The sequence below is a fragment of the Phyllopteryx taeniolatus genome, chromosome 14, assembly GCF_024500385.1.
Source record: "Phyllopteryx taeniolatus isolate TA_2022b chromosome 14, UOR_Ptae_1.2, whole genome shotgun sequence".
Classification (NCBI taxonomy): domain Eukaryota; kingdom Metazoa; phylum Chordata; class Actinopteri; order Syngnathiformes; family Syngnathidae; genus Phyllopteryx; species Phyllopteryx taeniolatus.
In genome coordinates this window covers 26,428,771-26,446,796 of record NC_084515.1, presented here as the reverse complement: position 1 = coordinate 26,446,796, position 18,026 = coordinate 26,428,771, and the positions used below count along the sequence as shown (strand labels likewise).

The 18,026-nt window shown below is 43.3% G+C and overlaps 1 protein-coding gene across 2 annotated transcripts in view; it reads left to right on the top strand.

Moving 5' to 3' along the window:
• The window catches only part of LOC133489214 (phospholipid phosphatase-related protein type 4-like), a 206,143-nt gene that overhangs the window by 60,826 nt on the left and 127,291 nt on the right, over positions 1-18,026 (top strand). For both annotated transcript variants that reach the window (XM_061798087.1, XM_061798086.1), the window contains exons 2-3: positions 3,385-3,570; positions 7,102-7,231. In XM_061798087.1, the coding sequence (XP_061654071.1) occupies positions 3,385-3,570; positions 7,102-7,231 (316 nt within the window). The remainder of the gene's footprint in view (positions 1-3,384; positions 3,571-7,101; positions 7,232-18,026) is intronic.

The window sequence follows — 18,026 nt, the reverse complement described above, 5'->3', positions numbered from 1 at the left end:
ACAGTGGCACTGACGAGACAACAGGAAGCAGAGCTTGAGGTGGCGGAAATGAAGATGTTGACGTTCTCTCTAGGAGTGACCAGGTTGGATACAATTAGAAATGAGCTCATCAGAGGGACAGCCAAGACTCTCTGTTTTGGAGACAAAGTTAGAGAGAGCATACTTCGATGGTTTGGACACATCCAGAGGAGACAGAGTGACTATATTGGTAGAAGGGTAATGAGGATGGAGCTGCCAGGCAAGAGAGCTAGAGGAAGACCAAAGAGATGGTTGCTAGATGTAGTGAGGGGAGACATGAAGGCAGTTGGTGTTAGAAAGGAGGATGCAGGAGATAGGCTGATATGGGAAAGGATGACACGCTGTGGCGACCCGTAACGGGACAAGCCAAAAGGAAAAGAAGAAGTGCTTTGATGAAAAGAGATTTCACCGTTGCACTTTATGCAAATTACCTTTGATTCTTTTTTGGAAGTCCCATCAGGATGACCTTTGAAGCAAAAGCACACCAGTCGGAGTCTCCTCACTCATCTTTGCCCTGACGTAAGCGTTGACCTGATCACTGACCTTTTAGCAACCTGCACCGGATTTCAGATATCTATCCGCGGTTAAGGTAAAGGAGCGTAAATGGTCAAAATAAATTGTGTGATTAATCTGAGTTAATGCATGATTAATGTGATAATTATTTTGTGATTAATCATGAGTTAATGCTTTAACTTTGACAGTCCTAGCACCCATACAACCATGAGACGCTGTGTTGATGGAAGTAAATACGGCCCCTCGCGTAGAAGAAGAAGAAGAATCACTTTTTATTGTCATGAACATGCATGCATGCACACGAAATTTGTTCTCTGCATTTAACCCATCACAGTGATCACAGTGAACACATACACATGTTAGTGGAACACACTGGAGCAGGGGGCAGGTGAAGGGTTGATTGGGTAGGGTTCGTCATGACGCATTTGTGGTAATTTCAAATATTTTGTGCAACCGGACCAACATTTTTTTTTATATTTATCAGTCCTATCACAGCTTCTTTTCGCCACTGACTGTTTTCTGCTCCTTTGTCTGCCGTTTGCTTTTGTCATGTGTCTGTTTTGTCCAACAATTGTGACGTTTGTCTTCTTTTGATGACGTATAGGTGGGATGCGCGTCCCGTGAGCGTCTATTCTGCACTCGCATCGGACACATACCCAATTCATATCCACATATGAAAGAGGACTCGGTCGGATATGAAAAAATCTGAATTGTACTGTTCACATTGACATGAAAGAATCTGATACATGTGAACTTGTGCAAAAAAATTGGACTTGACCTGCAGTTTGAACACAGCTTTAAGAAGTATGTTCGTCAGAGTAACCTCAACACCTCTATGTGGCCTATAGGCAAACTGCAATAGATTGATATCAGACTGTCTTCTTTAAAGTCGAATCAAACAGACTAAAAAAATCTCTTGCAAATTTGACAAATCACAGAAAAGAGTTTTGTTAACAAGATGTACAATGAATGAATGAATTTTAAAAAATCGCAAAGTATGTGAAATCAGACTTCAAAATTGTCAAGAATTTAGACTTCAGCTTTCAGCTTGCAGACACTGTGGGCGTGTCGCTGAATGCTCTGAAAACCTCACCTCCCTGGACATTTCAGCTATCAATCAAATACTTGCCTTCTCTCATGACACACACTCTCATTGTACACACTGTCATGGCCTGTAGAGAAGTAGCTGCTGCTGTGGCAGCATGACCATAAGCAGCACCACCAGAACAATTTTCCTTCCTTTGAAATTCAGCAGGACAACATGCTTCTCTGGCCACCAAAGGGTTCGTCATAAGCAGCTACTGCCATGCTACGCCGGTCCCCCTGGATTATTTTTTTCCCCCTCCTCCTCCTTGCCCCACGACATGCGGCCGTCAACTGTGAGGCTGACGCTGTTGTGCCAGACCTCTGACAGGTACTCTAATTGCTGTCGTGCTGGCAATGGGTGGTGGACCCCGTCCGGTTCGGCGGTGCCTTGCAACTCAATGCACATGGGGCGAGATGCCAGAGACAATGTAGCCAAAATAACACAAAAAACATTACAATTCAGGGAAGATGTATTTTTTGAGTTGTGGTCATAGTTTTATTTTCAATTGCATGCTAAACCGGTAGTAATGGGTTCAGGTCAAAAGGAATGAGGAAGTGACAATTCCACCGAATGGCCACTGCATGGAATAAGGGCACTTGGTGTTGACAAAGTGGGGGTTGGCCTCATGCTTGGAAGTATACACACCAACCCGCTGTTGTCACAGGTCTAGTTTTTAGCCCCGCTCAAAAAATTCAGGCCAACTCGTTGATGAAAAAGAATTTTAAGCTATATTTCAACAATTCAGGACTATATTGTTTTTTAGTCTTTGCACATCCTTTCAGCAAATATTTTAAAACATATACAGTATAATGTATTTAGAAATAAACACGACAGTGAGTTTGGTTCAACTTTAGCCTTTACCGGTGAATTTATTTGGATCTTCTCTAAATTTTCCACTGCACGTCCAACTGTTCGGGGTTGCCGTACCTTTTGCACAACTGTTCAAGGTTTTAGCACAACTTGCTGTTCTGTAACAAGGAGCTGAATGGCAAAAAACAATGTTTCCTTCAATTTCCACTCCTAGTTCATGTGTGACTGTTGTGTTGTGATATGTTAAACAGAACTAGATTACCACCCTAGGAGGAGTGATAGGCAACCAACCACATGCATGAGCAGTGTATAGGGATACATGTTTGGACTCTGCATAGGGATACATGTTTGGACTATGCTCCGACAGGTGGAAATAAATTTATGTAAACATTCTATAAAGTCTCATCATTGACTCCCAAATACCCAGTTCCAGTCACGTTTCAGTCTCTATATCTCTGTTGTATTCTGGTGATGGCACTGTAACGCTAAATTTGGTGGCCAGTTCCCTCTAAGAACCTCCTCTATAAAGCTTAGCAGTAGCGATGTACTGTTGCTCAATTGTTAGGTGTTGTCTTGGTCTCATAATGTCAAAATATGAATGATAAGCTGAAGAGACTGTTTAAATACTAATTCAAATTGAATCAGGAAATTTATTGGCCGATTAATGGATAAAATACCAACTGCAAAATCTGCTGTTCAGCTCCTTGTTAGAGAACAGCAAGTTGTGCTAAAACCTTGAACAGTTGGATGTGCATTCAAAGGTTTAGAGAGGATCAAACTAAGTTTAAGGGTCAAACTAAGGTTAAGTTGGAAAGTTTATAATGCATTCAAGTTCATCCTGAAATATCACCCGAAAGTCAAATATTCACAATTTATTGTGGACAGCGTACTTTATATTACTTATAATTTAATGAATTTGTTAATCATGTTTTTGTTTGTGTTTGTCTTTATTGCAGCTACCTATTCTAGCCCTAGCTGTCATCAGTCTTTACTTCCTGGAGCTAACAGATATTTTCCAGCCAGTGCATTCCGGATACAGCTGCAATGACAAAAGTCTTTCTCTACCCTACATCATACCCCAAAAAGAAGTTTGTCCTCTGCCTCTGCTCTTCAGCTTGGTATTTGCCATTCCTACTGCCACTGTAAGTAGAATACTTCAGTCACACTCGGTTACACTGACCAGCATAAGACTTTTTTTTTTTTTTTTTTTGTTAATTATTAATTTTTATTCTCTACATGGGGACATTTGTTGTGACATTTAAGCTTTTAAAAATGAATTTTTGAAATGATTTATTTTGGAGTCACTGATGGTGTAGTGGTACACTCACCTGACTTTGGTGCAGGCAGCGAGGGTTCAGTTCCCATTCAGTGACGGTGTGACTGTGAGTGCGAATGGTTGTCCGTGTCTATATGTGCCCTGTGACTGACTGGCGACCAGTTCAGGGTGTAGTCCGCCTTTCGCCCAAAGTCAGCTGGGATAGGCTCCAGCGCCCCGTGACCCTAACCAGGATAAGCGGTGTTGAAAATGGATGGATGGATTTATTTTGGAAATAAATAATTATGTTTTTTTTTTTGCACAGCTGCTTCATAGCAGCGGCACGGTGGCCGACTGGTTAGAGCGTCAGCCTCACAGTTCTGAGGTGCGGGGTTCAATCCCCGTCCCCGCCTGTGTGGAGTTTGCATGTTCTCCCCGTGCCTGCGTGGGTTTTCTCCGGCACTCCGGTTTCCTCCCACATCCCAAAAACATGCAATAATTGGAGACTCTAAATTGCCCGTAGGCATGACTGTGAGTGCGAATGGTTGTTAGTTTCTATGTGCCCTGCGATTGGCTGGCAACCAGTTCAGGGTGTACCCCGCCTCCTGCCCGATGACAGCTGGGATAGGCTCCAGCACGCCCGCGACCCTAGTGAGGAGAAGCGGCTCAGAAAATGGATGGATGGATGGATGCTTCATAGCACGATGGTTTTTGGATTTCTGTGTGACTTTTGCCACTTGTGTGGAGTTTCCATGTTCTCACAATGTGAGGGTTCTCTCCAAGTAGTCTGGCTCTTACAGTCAACAATATGTAGGACAGGAATATTAGGTCAATTAAAAACTCTTAATTTTCTTTTGGTATGAATAAGTGTCTGTCATTGTGTCAGCCCTATGATTGTCGGGCAGTGGTTCTCAAACGTTTTTACAAGTACCACCCAAAAGATATTTAGCTCTCCAAGTATCACCATGATGACCATCATTAAAATACAGTAGCATAGTAGACCTACAGATACGTGTCCCCCTCGCTAAAATGAAGCAGACTTTTTAATCCTAAAAATATATTTCATATTATTATTGTAAGGAATGCAAGACACTGTCACTCTCAAACAGTGGTTCTCAAACTTTTTCCAAGAACATAAAACAACTGTACTTACTATTGATGAATAATTTATCTTTTAAACATTTAAACATGCTGTATACTGTATGTATAGTTTCAAGTAAAAATTCTCACTATATGCAAAATTTCAATGCCTGCTTTCTGAAAAACCTTTCTCACACATATACAGTGAAAAAAAAGTCCTTTGAAGTTACTAAATTCCAACACTCGCTTAAAATGTATTAAACTAAGAGGGGAAAATTACTTCTGTTTACCACATTTTAATCATAGGCAACGAAAAATAAAGTACTTTTTTTTCAATGTAGGTGGTGTAGATTGACTGATTGCAGTGTGTTTTGTTATGGGATGGCGATTGAGATGTGATGGTTTCATGCATTCATTGCATTTGGCAACATATCACATAATGCAAATTGGAATCTTACGCTCTCCCGTGCCAAATAAACCCAAATTTTATGTAGTTGGAGACATATTTTATTTCTCACTGGTTGCATCATTCGTTTGCAGCTGCTTAGTAGGGGTTTCATCGGGGTGCGGAATCCAAAACTGATCTCAGTTTTTCTCTATCACGTCACGTTTTTTAAGTATAGATCCCCGTTTTCTTAAAAAATTTGAAAAATACTGCACTTAACAGATATGTGCTTGTTTTATAAAACTTTTCAAATATGGACATACAATGAAATATGAAAGAAACAGTCATGACTGCAATTTTTATTTAATCTTCTTAATTCATACTATGTTAGCTTTCTGTTTGCAGCTATTGATAGTACTGACCTATCGGGAGCTGCATACATCTCTCACCGCACTGTCTCAATTGTGACTGCACAAACAAGTTGCCACGTAGCTGTAGATGAGTCCAATCGTAATCAGCTGGCAAGTCTCCATCCATCCATCCATTTTATGAGCCGCTTATCCTCACAAGGGTCGCGGGAGTGCTGGAGCCAATCCCAGCTATCATCGGGCATGAGGCGGGGTACAACCTGAACTGGTTGCCAGCCAATCGCAGGCTGGCAAGTGTTACTACAGCTAATCAGTGGAATTTTGCTTATCTGGAGGGTAAGCTGTGGAGAAAAATCTTGACGTACTACAAAAAAAACTGATGGCAATTTTGGAATCAGCATGCCAATTTTAGTTTTAATCAGTATAAAAATCTAACTCAACAGAAAATTGTTTTCAAATTGTTCTATTACTACATTGGACATCAATGCAATTTTAGGCTTTTATTTTGAAGTTGGCACTGGATCGCAGTGCTGGAGCTTAACCATACATTCGCCCCCTGGTGGGTGGCTGGCTAGGTTGCAGGCACTGCTGCAAATTAAGCACTTTTCATATGCAGCAGTGCCCGCATTTTAAATATAAAAAATCGCAGACAATCAGGCTCATTTAATCGTGGCAGCCAAAGTCGCGATCCCGAATAAAATTCAATTGTGCAGCCCTACTTTCAAATCCAGTGGCGGTCATCCATTTTTTTATGCCGATCTTGCTTTCTTGCAACACTTAAATTTTTTCAACATTTTTGTGTGTTGTCTTATATTACGAAAGGTTAATTAACAAGACTGTTGCTGTTTGCTTTGCTGCAGTGAGTGATCGTAGGAATAAGGCGAGGATAACTTTAATTTATTCCGACTATTATGATCCGGTGTGCCTTCCACTTTGAAAGTTGTCTGTTTAAAACATACATACAATTGAAAAAGTATAAAGGTATGAAAAAAGCTCACATTTTTTTCAATTAACTCAAGTGTTTAATGCAAGTTGGCACTCTTGGTGTCAGAGCAGTTCCTCAGAACTCTTGAAGCAGTCCTCTTTTGTGCTGGAAACTGACCACACCCACACTAAACTGAGGCAAGGAGAGCCATGTATAGCTATGGCAAGCTGACTACGTACCGTGCAGTTCAAAGGGGGCCTTTGTTCACTCCTATAGCTTCCAGAGAGGCTCCCATCTTTCTCTCAACAAATGACCAAAATGCATTTTGTGTATCAAGAATTGCAGACTTGTTTTTGGTCTTTGTTGCTTGTTATCGTCCCTATCCAGATAAATCAATATCTGTAAATGGTAGGTAGACAGATATGGACATTTTATCATAAAAATTTAACCCAAAATGTTACTGAGAATACAATAATCAATATGTTACACATTTTTCTGCTGCTTTTGTCACAAACACACTGAGCACTAAACAGGCTACTTTCTGGGTCATTAGCAATTAGAAGTAGTTATTGGAATCCGGTTGCAATATACTGTATTAATTAAGATGTCCAATTAATCATTACACTCAATTTATTTTGACTTGTTCTTCCTTTTGTTTAGATTCTCGTAGGAGAGGCTATTCTATTCTGCTATCTATCCAGGAGGTCATCGTCTATGCAGACTGAGGCAAACATCAATGCCGCAGGCTGTAATTTCAACTCTTACATTCGCAGAGTTGTACGCTTCATTGGTGAGGAAACACCGACAGCAGTATACTGCATGCCTATTTCCAATTACTATAATGAACTATAGACTACAGATAAATGATAAGTAAAAGTCTACCAAAGCTCTACTAGTACCTTTTGTTACTGAACAAGACATGAGCAACTGGTGGCCTCTCAAGTGTAGTTAGCGAGTTGCGAGGATGCCAGGTGAATCTGGTCCATCTTGTAAGCGGCTCCAACTACCGGAGACAAATTCCTTGTGTGTTTTTTGGACATACTTGGCAAATAAAGATGATTCTGATTCTGATATTGGTGTTACAAAAATAACAACAAAGCAATGAATGTGTTAATGGGCCGTTTCAATTGAAACAGGAGGATGTGGTAACTAAGAATGTTTAGTTAGCAACAAAACGGGGCACCACATCAGCCAACAGCAGGGCAAAATGACGAAAAACCTCAGTGGAGCAATCTGTTTACAGTTCTGTCAAATTAGTCCTCAATTGCAGAGGTCAATATCCTTGACTCAAACACACACAGTACACAATAGAATGCTTAATATGTGGAACATTTATTGTCGAAACTACAGGGAAAATGTGGACACATGCAAAGGGAATTAACTTCATAATAAAAGACGAGAAGAACGGAACACAGCGGAATATAGAGTGAATGGCTTAACTCGTGAGATGCGTGTGAATGAACTGATGAGTGTTGAGACAGAATAAAGTTGGGACCCGTAAGATCGTTAAACCAACCCAAAGCTACTATGCACCAATTTGTACTTATTCTGGTAGTTGCTGCAATGTTCACTCACTATTAGTGGATCACGTGGTCACTGACTCAGATGCGTTCTTTCTCAGTCATCTCAGGTGTGAACCAGGCAGTTGAATAGTCAGGAAAAAGATGAAGAAAAGGAAGAAAAACAGGAACAGACCCAAAAATTAAAATTGGTCACGTGGATGCGGGGTGTTGCGCTCGTAACTTTCCTGCCGTTGGGCTTGCTGGCAGGTCACACTTTTATGCTTGATTGCGAGCGTAACTTGCGGGAATACTAGCGCTTTCTCTCAGTAGCCTGCCAACCAAGAAGGCTGGGAAATACGGGCCACACCGCAGGATTAATGCTGGACCAAGCCTTTCTCGTGTCCGGGGAATCACGAGGAGACAATAAAATAAAAGGAAAAAAAGGACGGGGGGAAAGACGGCTGGAGCCGAGAGGGTTCAGGCAGGGCGAGAGTGCAGGACAGAGAAGGAACAAAAACCAGAGACAAGGGAAGGGTCTGCCTTTATACCTCTGAATTGCCGGGCGGAAGGGATCTCGTCTCCATCTCTGATTTCTTCTCTGTCTGGATCAGACTACAAGACAAATTTGGTCTTTCCCGATTGCACTATGTCAGACTACTGCCATAAAATCTTGCCGTATCTCAGCCATGTCCGTGTTCCATCAATGAGAAGTGACCACTCGTTTTGATGGCCGGTCATCTGGCCATCCTCAGTCTTTTGAGTGGGCTTTTTGAGGCTGATAAGAGGGGGATTGTTCATTGTTGGACAGTCATCAATCATCCTTCATCACCCAGCCGAGGTGTGGGTGATGAGGAGACAACACAGACCTTTTTGGGGCAATCTGTCATCTCTCTTTACTGGGAAGTCTTTGTTCTTGGGCTTTAGGCGTGAAGAAGAACAAGCTTATCTCGTTGAGTGTCAATGTGAGTCAAAACAGACATCCTATCGGCTTGTGGGTTTAGCCAAGAAATATTTGGGGTTTCGCTGAGTGGTTTGAAAAACAGGACAGGCCAGGCTCTGTGGTCTTTGGCCTGACAGTCGATATCCGTTACACAGTTTTGGATTGAAGTTCTGTGTGTGGTTTAGGTGTGGTGTGCCTCAGCTGTGCTTGGTGTGCGTCTACTGTGCGTATAAATTGGTTGGTTGGACAGGGCTTAGTATATTGGCTCGGGCCCCATTCTTGTGGATTTCCCAAGTTATGGTGCCCGCTGGATTCATTTGCTATGCACAAGTCGGGGGCATCTGAAGGGGTTCCAGACAGTCGCCGCAAAGAAATGAAGAACATGATATAAAGAAGCTGATTTTCTTTTTGTAGAAAGTGTTAAAGTTCACTGGCTATTTCTGATACCAGGTCAGTTTGGATTTGAGTCGCCATATAGATCAATACAGTGGAATTGAAAAGTCAGTATTAAAATGCCAGGTTTTATAAAATATTGTGATAAGAAAAGAAAAAAATATAGTTTTAAAACGTTTTCCACCATTAATGTGACCTATAATATGGACAACTAAATTGATTATTTTTTTATCTTTTGAGAGGAGAAGTAAAGGGAACGGAAATAATATGGTTGCACACGAGTGCACACCCTCATAAGTGGGGATGTGTCTGTTTTTAGAATTAAACAATCACATTATAACTAACCTTAAATAGGAGTCAGAACACAAATGCCACATTTAAGATACCTCGGTTAAACCCAATTAAATTTACCCGGTTCTATTAGGTTTTTCATGACATTTTTTTTGCTTTGTGCTTTCTAGCAGAAGCTTGAAGTCTTTCTGCTGTTTATTGTTTCTTCCACGTTGATTAAGGTCCCAGTTCCTACTGATATCCGTCAAAAAAACAACAACAATGCTGAATCTGAATTTTTGGATTCGAATCACAGTGGATCAAAGAATAACACACTACTTTACTTTATTCTCACAAGAGCTGCAATGCTGAATTTACTGGAAAAAAAAAATAATTCCGTGATGTATATCCTTTGTTTTTGGCCCTCGCCATTTTGACTTATTGCGCATGCGCATATTGTGCGGTTGTACAGTAGTTAAAAAGTCCTGCAGCTGATCATCTGGATCACGGATGGTTGAAGCCATTTCACCAAAATGATGACTTCTGCGGAAGGAGGCGTCCTATGGCCATGCCTGAGGAGCTGCATGGATGGTCCTCACTGCGGCAGAATGACTGGGAGATGATAGACAGATGATTGAGAAGAGCTCGCCAGCTAGCAGCTAACTAGCAGCTAATTAACTACCTACTAGCATGTGGATTCATGCATTTTACGTCACCAAGACCAGCGCAAAACAGACCCAAATCACAGTAGGGTTAGGGATCCTAGTTAAAGTAAGTCCATTTATACTAAATAGAAAAACTGCTTCCGAGGGAGAAGCGGTTGCCAAAACACGCCAGCTAAAATGCATCTGGGTACTCTATTTCCAGTGTTGTAACAAAACCTGCAGACCCCAAAAAACTGTGACAGGGACGTAACCAGGGGGCTACAGACGAACAATTTTCAAAAAATAAATTTGTTGGACAATGACATCTTTTTATTTCGGAATAATACAAGCAGTAGCTCTTCAATTTTGATTCGGGAGGCATACATTACTGTCAGTGCAACTAGCATATGGGGGATTAGAGGCTGAATCTGAGCCTTATATACAGCGGTTGAAATAAATATTTAACGCGTCACCATTTTTCTCACTAAATATACTTCCAAAGATGCTATTGACCTGAAAATTTCACCAGATGTTGGGAACAACCCAAGTCATCCATACATACAAAGAAAGTAGAAGAAATAAGCTCAGAAATTAAGTTGTGTCTAATAATGTAAATTGACACAGGGAAAAAGTATTGAACACGCCAACTGGTATTTATGAATACTTTGTACAAAAGCCTTTGTTTGCAATGACAGCTTCAAGATGTCTCCTCCATGGAGAAAGTAGTCACATGCATTGCTCTGGTGTGATTTTGGCCCATTCCTCCACACAAGCAGTCTTCCAATCTTGAAGGTTCCGTGGGCATCTTTTATGGACCTTGACTTTCAGTTCTTGCCAAAGATTTTCGATTGGATTCAAATCAGGTGATTGGCTGGGCCATTCTGAAGCTTTATTTTTTTGTCTTTGAAACCAATTGAGTTTCCTTGGCAGTATTTTTTTGATCATTATCCTGCTGAAGTGTACACCCTTGTTTCATTTTCATCCACGTAGATCCCAACAGATTTTGTCAAGAATGTCTCGGTACATTTGCCTATTCATCCTTCCTTCAATAATTTGAAGTTTACCAGTACCATTTGCTGGAAAGCAGCCCCACACCATCATGTTCCCACCTCTGAATTTACTGTTGGTATGGTGTTTTTAGGGTGATGCATAGTGCCATTTCTCCTCCAAGTGTGGTGTGCGTTATATCCAAACAGTTAAATTTTGCTCTCATCCGACCAGACTATATTCTCCGAGTATTTAGATGGCTTGTCCAAATGTTCTTCAGCAAACTTTAAACGAGCTTTGACGTGTTTTTATTTCAGCAATGGGGTCTCACTCACTATTTTGCTTGTGACAACAGTACCTGCTAATTCCAGGGGCCTCATGTACAAAAGGTGCGTACGCACAAAAACCTGGCGTACATTCTTTTTCACGGCAAAGTTCAGATGTATCAAGAGTGAAATCACCGTGGAAATGTGCGGTGCCTCATGCCAACTTCATGGCGGGTGTATGCACGTTTCTGCAGCTGTTGGTACTTTGGCGACACTGAGAGTTGATGCTGGGAAACTGTTATAATAAATCTGCACAGAGACACATGAATTAGCACTGATGAATAATTGATGCCCAGCAACATTTGATTTCAACAATGTAATATAGGAAAGGACTCACAATTCATTTGTTAACCAGTGTATTTAATGAATGAATTTGTGAGGACACATATTAATTGATAAAGGTGATCATTTATGCCGCCTATTGGCCTCACAATCGCTTTCTTGTGACTCAAGCACATGCATTGAAAAAAGTGTCCTTTGAATTTCCTTAATTTGAACATGCACATTGGTTGCACTTGATTAAAATGTGTTAAAATGACAATTACATTCAAAGGACTCTATCAGTCTGCACGTGTGCAGCAGCAGCCGGTTGTTGGAGCGTAATTGCGTCGGAGATGCAGACTTTGTATGGATCTGTTGTGGTATAGAAGGAGCTAAGCCGAAAGACGAAGCTCTCGATTTATCGGTCGATCTACGTTCCTACCCTCACCTATGGTCACGCGCTGTAGGTCGTGACCGAAAGAACAAGATCCCGGATACAAGTGGCCGAAATGAGTTTCCTCCGCAGGGTGTCGGGGCTCTCCCTTAGAGATAGGGTGAGAAGCTCGGTCCTCCGGGAGGATCTCAGACTAGAGATGCTCCTCCACATCGAGAGGAGCCAGATGAGGTGGCTGGGGCATCTGGTTTCGGATGCCTCTCGGACGCCTCCCTGGTGAGGTGTTCTGGGCATGTCCCACCGGGAGGAGACTCCGGGGACGACCCAGGAAACGCTGGAGAGACTACATCCTTCGACTGGCCTGGGAACGCCTCGGGATCCCCCCGGAAGAGCTGGATGAAGTGGCTGGGGAGTGGGAAGTCTGGGTGTCCCTGCTAAAGCTACTGCCTCCATGACCTGACCTCGGATAAGCAGTAGAAAATGGATGGATGGATGGACAATGAATTTATGGGAAAGAGTAGTGGAGGCTAGACTCAGGACAGAGGTGAGTATTTGCGAGCAACAATATGGTTTCATGCCTAGAAAGAGTACCACAGATGCATTATTTGCCTTGAGGGTGTTCATGGAGGTACAGAGAAGGTCAGAAGGAGCTACATTCTGTCTTGGTAGATGTAGAGAAAGCCGTGGCCCAATGGTTAAGATCATCGCCTACCACCGTGGGGGACCTAGGTTCAAGACCCCGACTGGACCATCTGCCAACATCCCCCGGACTCACGGCTGTGGTGTCCTTGAGCAAGACACTGATACCCCGAAATGCTCCCCGGGCGCTTCAGCTGCCCCCTGCTCCAGTGTGTTCCACTAACATGTGTATGTGTTCACTGTGATGGGTTAAATGCAGAGAATAAATTTCGTGTGCATGCATGCATGTTCATGACAATAAAGGGTGATTCTTATTCTTCTTCTTCTTCTATGACAGGGTACCCAGAGAGGAACTGTGGTACTGCGTGCAGAAATCTGGAGTGCCAGAGAAGTATGATAGAATAATACAGGACATGTATGAGGGCAGCAGAACAGTGGTGAAGTGTCTGTAGGTGTGACAGAGGAATTTAAGGTGGAGGTGGGACTGCATCAGGGATCAGCCCTGAGCTCCTTTCTGTTTGCAGTGGTGATGGATAGGCCCCATACACCATGACGTTGACAGATGACAACATGATCTGCAGTATAAGCAGGGAGCAGTTGGAGCAACAGTTAGAAAGGTGGAGGCATGCACTGGAAAGGAGATGAATGAAGATTAGCCAAAGTCAGACAGACTACATATGCATGAATGAGAGAGGTGGAGGGGCAAGATTGACGCTACAGGGAAAAGAAATAGCAAGGGTGGAGGACTTGAAATACTTGGGGTCAACTGTCCACAGCAATGGTGAGTGTGGGAAGGAAGTGAAGAAACGGGTCCAAGCAGGTTGTAACGGGTGGAGGAAGGTGTCAGGTGTAAGAGTCAAGGTACTGCAGTACAGATGCAGCACATAGTCAAACGCAGAACCAGAAGACCGCTCTTTTTCTTGCTGGCCAAGTCTTTCATGATAGGCTATAGACGTTTATGTGCTTTTTCCCATAGAATTTTGTGAAAGAGACATCTTCAAATCATATACTACATTACTGTCCACTTCTTTCCCCGTTAATATTTGTATACCTCCAATACACAATTATTGCTGCAGCACGAATCATGCTATATTGCAGCAGGATAGCATACTATATTAATTCATTGAGAAATTGTCTGTTCACTGATTTGACAGTATTTAGTATTTTTTAAATTTCTTTATAACAGAAATTGGATACTGACGACTAACTGATTTTTTTGCTTGAGTCACAAAATTCAAGTCATCAGAAACACAGGAACATTCTTTAAGGCAATGCAAGGATAGAAACAACCAACTAACCATAATGTTTCTGAGCAGCCTCTGTATTCTGTAATATGTTTGTCACATCATCTGGCTCAAAATCAATCTCTCCAGCAATGAGCTCTGCCATCTTGACTGCTAGCACAGCCGTGCATAGCTCCAACGTACCGGTTTCATCAGTTGTCCTCTCATATCTTATGACACCAATGGCTTTGGTCGAGGCATCTGAGAAGAAGCAGATTCCTTTTTCCTTGGTGGTTGAGTGAGAACTGACTGTGTTGGCAAGGGATATATGAAGTTGTTGCAGGTCTTTAAGGGAGTCTGAGATGAGTGCATCATGAGTCCACAAAGCTCCCGTTCTATTACTCGATTGCTGTCTGAGCCATACTGTTGTTCAAATTTAACAGCTGCCCTTCTTTAAACTGTAGGTGGCCACTGCTGGCTGTTCCCGAACACGTGGACTCTCATCCTGTATTCAATGACATCTTTCTCGGGATTGTCATTACGAACCCAGAGGAAGCGTCGGTCATCGTGGTGATCTTCTCACACAATGAAACAATGAATCATATAGTGCATGTCAGCAGTCATTGCAAATCACTCTTTTCTGAACTTTGATCGGGACTCCCCTAAGACTGTTAGCCAACTCCGGTCTGGTGAGCAGAACGTTGTTGAGAGAGATGCCATCTTGCTGTCTGCTGGAGTCAAAAACCATTCTGTTCTGGTCTGTTTTTTTGGGATGGTACACTCCAAAGGTGGGCACAGAGTGAACAGCGAATGTCTGCTGTTCTTGAGGATGTCCATCTTAAAGCTGCAAAACGGTGTGTACATTTTCTAAGCCCACGTCACCTACCAGCACCCAGCCAAGATCCAACAATAAACAAAACAAAAACATTTTTGTGAGTTGGAACACACCCTTCGGTCCCCCTTCTTAAAAAGAGGGACCACCACCCCAGTCTGCCAATCCAGAGGCACTGTCCCCGATGTCCACGCGATGTTGCAGAGGCGTGTCAACCAGGACAGCCCTACAACATCCAGAGCCTTGAGGAACTCCGGGCGAATATCATCCACCCCTGGGGCCTTGCCACCGAGGAGCTTTTTAACCACCTCGGCGACCTCAACCCCAGAGATAGGAGAACCCGCCTCAGAGAACCCAGACTCTGCTCCCTCATGGGAAGGCGTGTCGGTGAAATTGAGGAGGTCTTCGAAGTATTCTCCCCACCGGCTCACAACGTCCTGAGTCGAGGTCAGCAGCGCCCCATCCCCACTATACACAGTGTTGATGGTGCACTGCTTTCCCCTCCTGAGACGTCGGATGGTGGACCAGAATTTCCTCGGAAGTCTTTCTCCATGGCCTCACCGAACTCCTCCCATGCCCGAGTTTTTGCGTCAGCGACCACCAAAGCTGCATTCCGCTTTGCCAGCCGGTACCCATCAGCTGCCTCAGGAGTCCCACAGGCCAAAATGCCCCGATAGGACTCCTTCTTCAGCTTGTGGATGGATTATTCTGATGTTAATTGAAAATGTCTTAGGGGACAGGAAGAGTGGACAAGGGGAATAGGGGTGCGAACCACAGCGCAACAATAGTGAGACTGTCTAGGGGGGTCAAACTCATTTTTGTCTCGGGCCGCATTGTAGTTATGATTTCCCTCAGAGGGCCGTTAGAACAGTGAAATGTTTAATCACCAAATCATATTATTACCATTACACAACAAATTGAAGTTTTGAAATCAGAAGACAAGGATAATAGTTTGTTCACGTATTGTTTAAGTTACTGTAGAAGAAGGGTTTGGTAACAGAAAAATGCAATATCTCAACATTATTGTTTAATTTGGATGACAATTTGGAATTTGGGTAGCCGGCACGGTGAACGACTGGTTAGCACATCTTCCTCACAGGTTTGCATGTTCTCACCGTGCCTGGGTGGGTTTTCTCCGGGCACTCCAGTTTCCTCCCACATCCCAAAAACATGCAAGGTAGGTTAATTGGGAACTCTTAAATTGCCCGTAGGTATGATTGTGAGCACGAATGATTGTTTGTTTATACGTGGCCTACAATTGGCTGGTGACCAGTTCAGGGTGTACCCCACCTCCCGCCCGAAGATAGCTGGGATAGGCTCCGGCAGCCCGCAACCCGAGTGAGGAGAAGCGGTGAAGAAAATGGATGGATGGATGGATGGAATTTGGATACAGATTTGAGCAAAAATCACAGAGGTTGACGAGCATGATTTGCTTTCGCGGGCCACATAAAATGATGTGAGCCTTGAGTTTGACATGGTCTTGATATTTGAGAGTAATATTACAACAGTCAAATCATGTTCTTATTTGTAGATGGGGGGACACAGGGTGAGGACATGCAATAACTAACCAAGAGAACAGAAAAGGACAGGACAGGATGTGGGAAATGAGCAAGGCAGTGGTACTGACGAGTGTTGCAGTGGGATTCTTTTTTAGTGGATAAACACCTGTAAGAACCTGTGAGTTGATATGTTAGTATAACACGTGTTGTTATTAGTGGTCCCAGCACAAGCAATTAAAGCCTATACCGTGTCTATCGAACTTATGAGTGAATGAACACCATACCACATGCATGTTAGTCAACTGGTGTACGGAGTTGCTGAGCTGGCATATTGAAGAAGGGTGGGCCCCTCCACCCACAAGAGGGGCCAATCCAGCGAGCCCGTCCAGCAGGGGACCCAACCAGGGGAACTCCACCGACCCCCCCAGGACCCAGGGAGGTCCCCAGCCCAACCGAAGTGTGCTGACCAGTCCCAAAACGGTCATAGCCCGCCAAAAGGAGCAAGGACAGGCGAGGGCGCCAAGAGAGGGGAGAGGAAGATGGGGCCCAAATTGGGGGAGCGGGGCGGAAACCCATCTATCCGCAGCCCAACAACTGAAGTGGGGGGAAGGGCGCAACCCACAGGAGTCAAGCCAAGAGAAATGTGAAGACACACCACCCACCCTATTACTATGGTTACCAGGTCCCGACTGGCAACCATTATCCCTGTACCGTGATCGTGCGTGGTGGGGTGCAGTCCATTAAAAGTGGGGAGACTGGTGGGGGTGAGGTGAAACGAAACGGTCACAAGGCAGTAATGAACCATAACCATCACCTCCACTCAGGCCAACCAGCTCCCTAAAGGATGTGCGAATGTATATGGTGCATTAAAAATCAGCGGAGGAAAAGCATGGCAGGCCAGAGAGCAGGCCGGAGTGCTGGGACACCTAGCCGAGTGTCCTCCCAGCCCAAAACTGCCCGAGCCCCACAGATGGGTGTATATGCATTAAAACTCAAGGACCAGCAGGGCAGAGAAGCGGGGGGCGACCAGAACGGAAACCAGCACAGATGTGCCAGCACCCAGCCCAGCGCCTGCCCCAACATGCCCAGTGCCAGTCCCCCAGGGGACCCTGAATGAGATGGAAATGTGCCCAATGTGCTATGTAAGTACAGTGTTAGTACTAAAAATGTGCAGAGTCTGTGAAGTAGAAATTTAATTTAATTTTAATGTGATTAAAATTAAACGGTCAAGCATTTCTAAAAATCATTATCATTAAACAAAACATAACCATAAAGAAATTAACGATGGTTGTTTTTCAGTCATCAGTCATATTTTTTAAAAAAACAAACAATATTTCACAAATTCTGCCAGGATATGTCAATTTATGAGCACAATTGTATATATATGCAGTCATACGTAGCCCCTGTCATATTGGAATGAAAGTGTAGGCTACACTTTTTTTTATAACCACTAGGTGGCGTTGGCATTTTGGAATGAAAGTGTACAGCTTTTTCATAACCACTAGATGGTGGCATACATTTATAAAATGTGAAAGTTTTTTTCCATTTGCCCCTATACCTATGTATAATGCGCACTATTGACTTTTTAGGGGGGGAAATGTGCATTATACACGAGAAATTACGCTACCTGTAAATAGAATGTTCCATCTTAATTGTTAAAAATTCAGGGCATGAA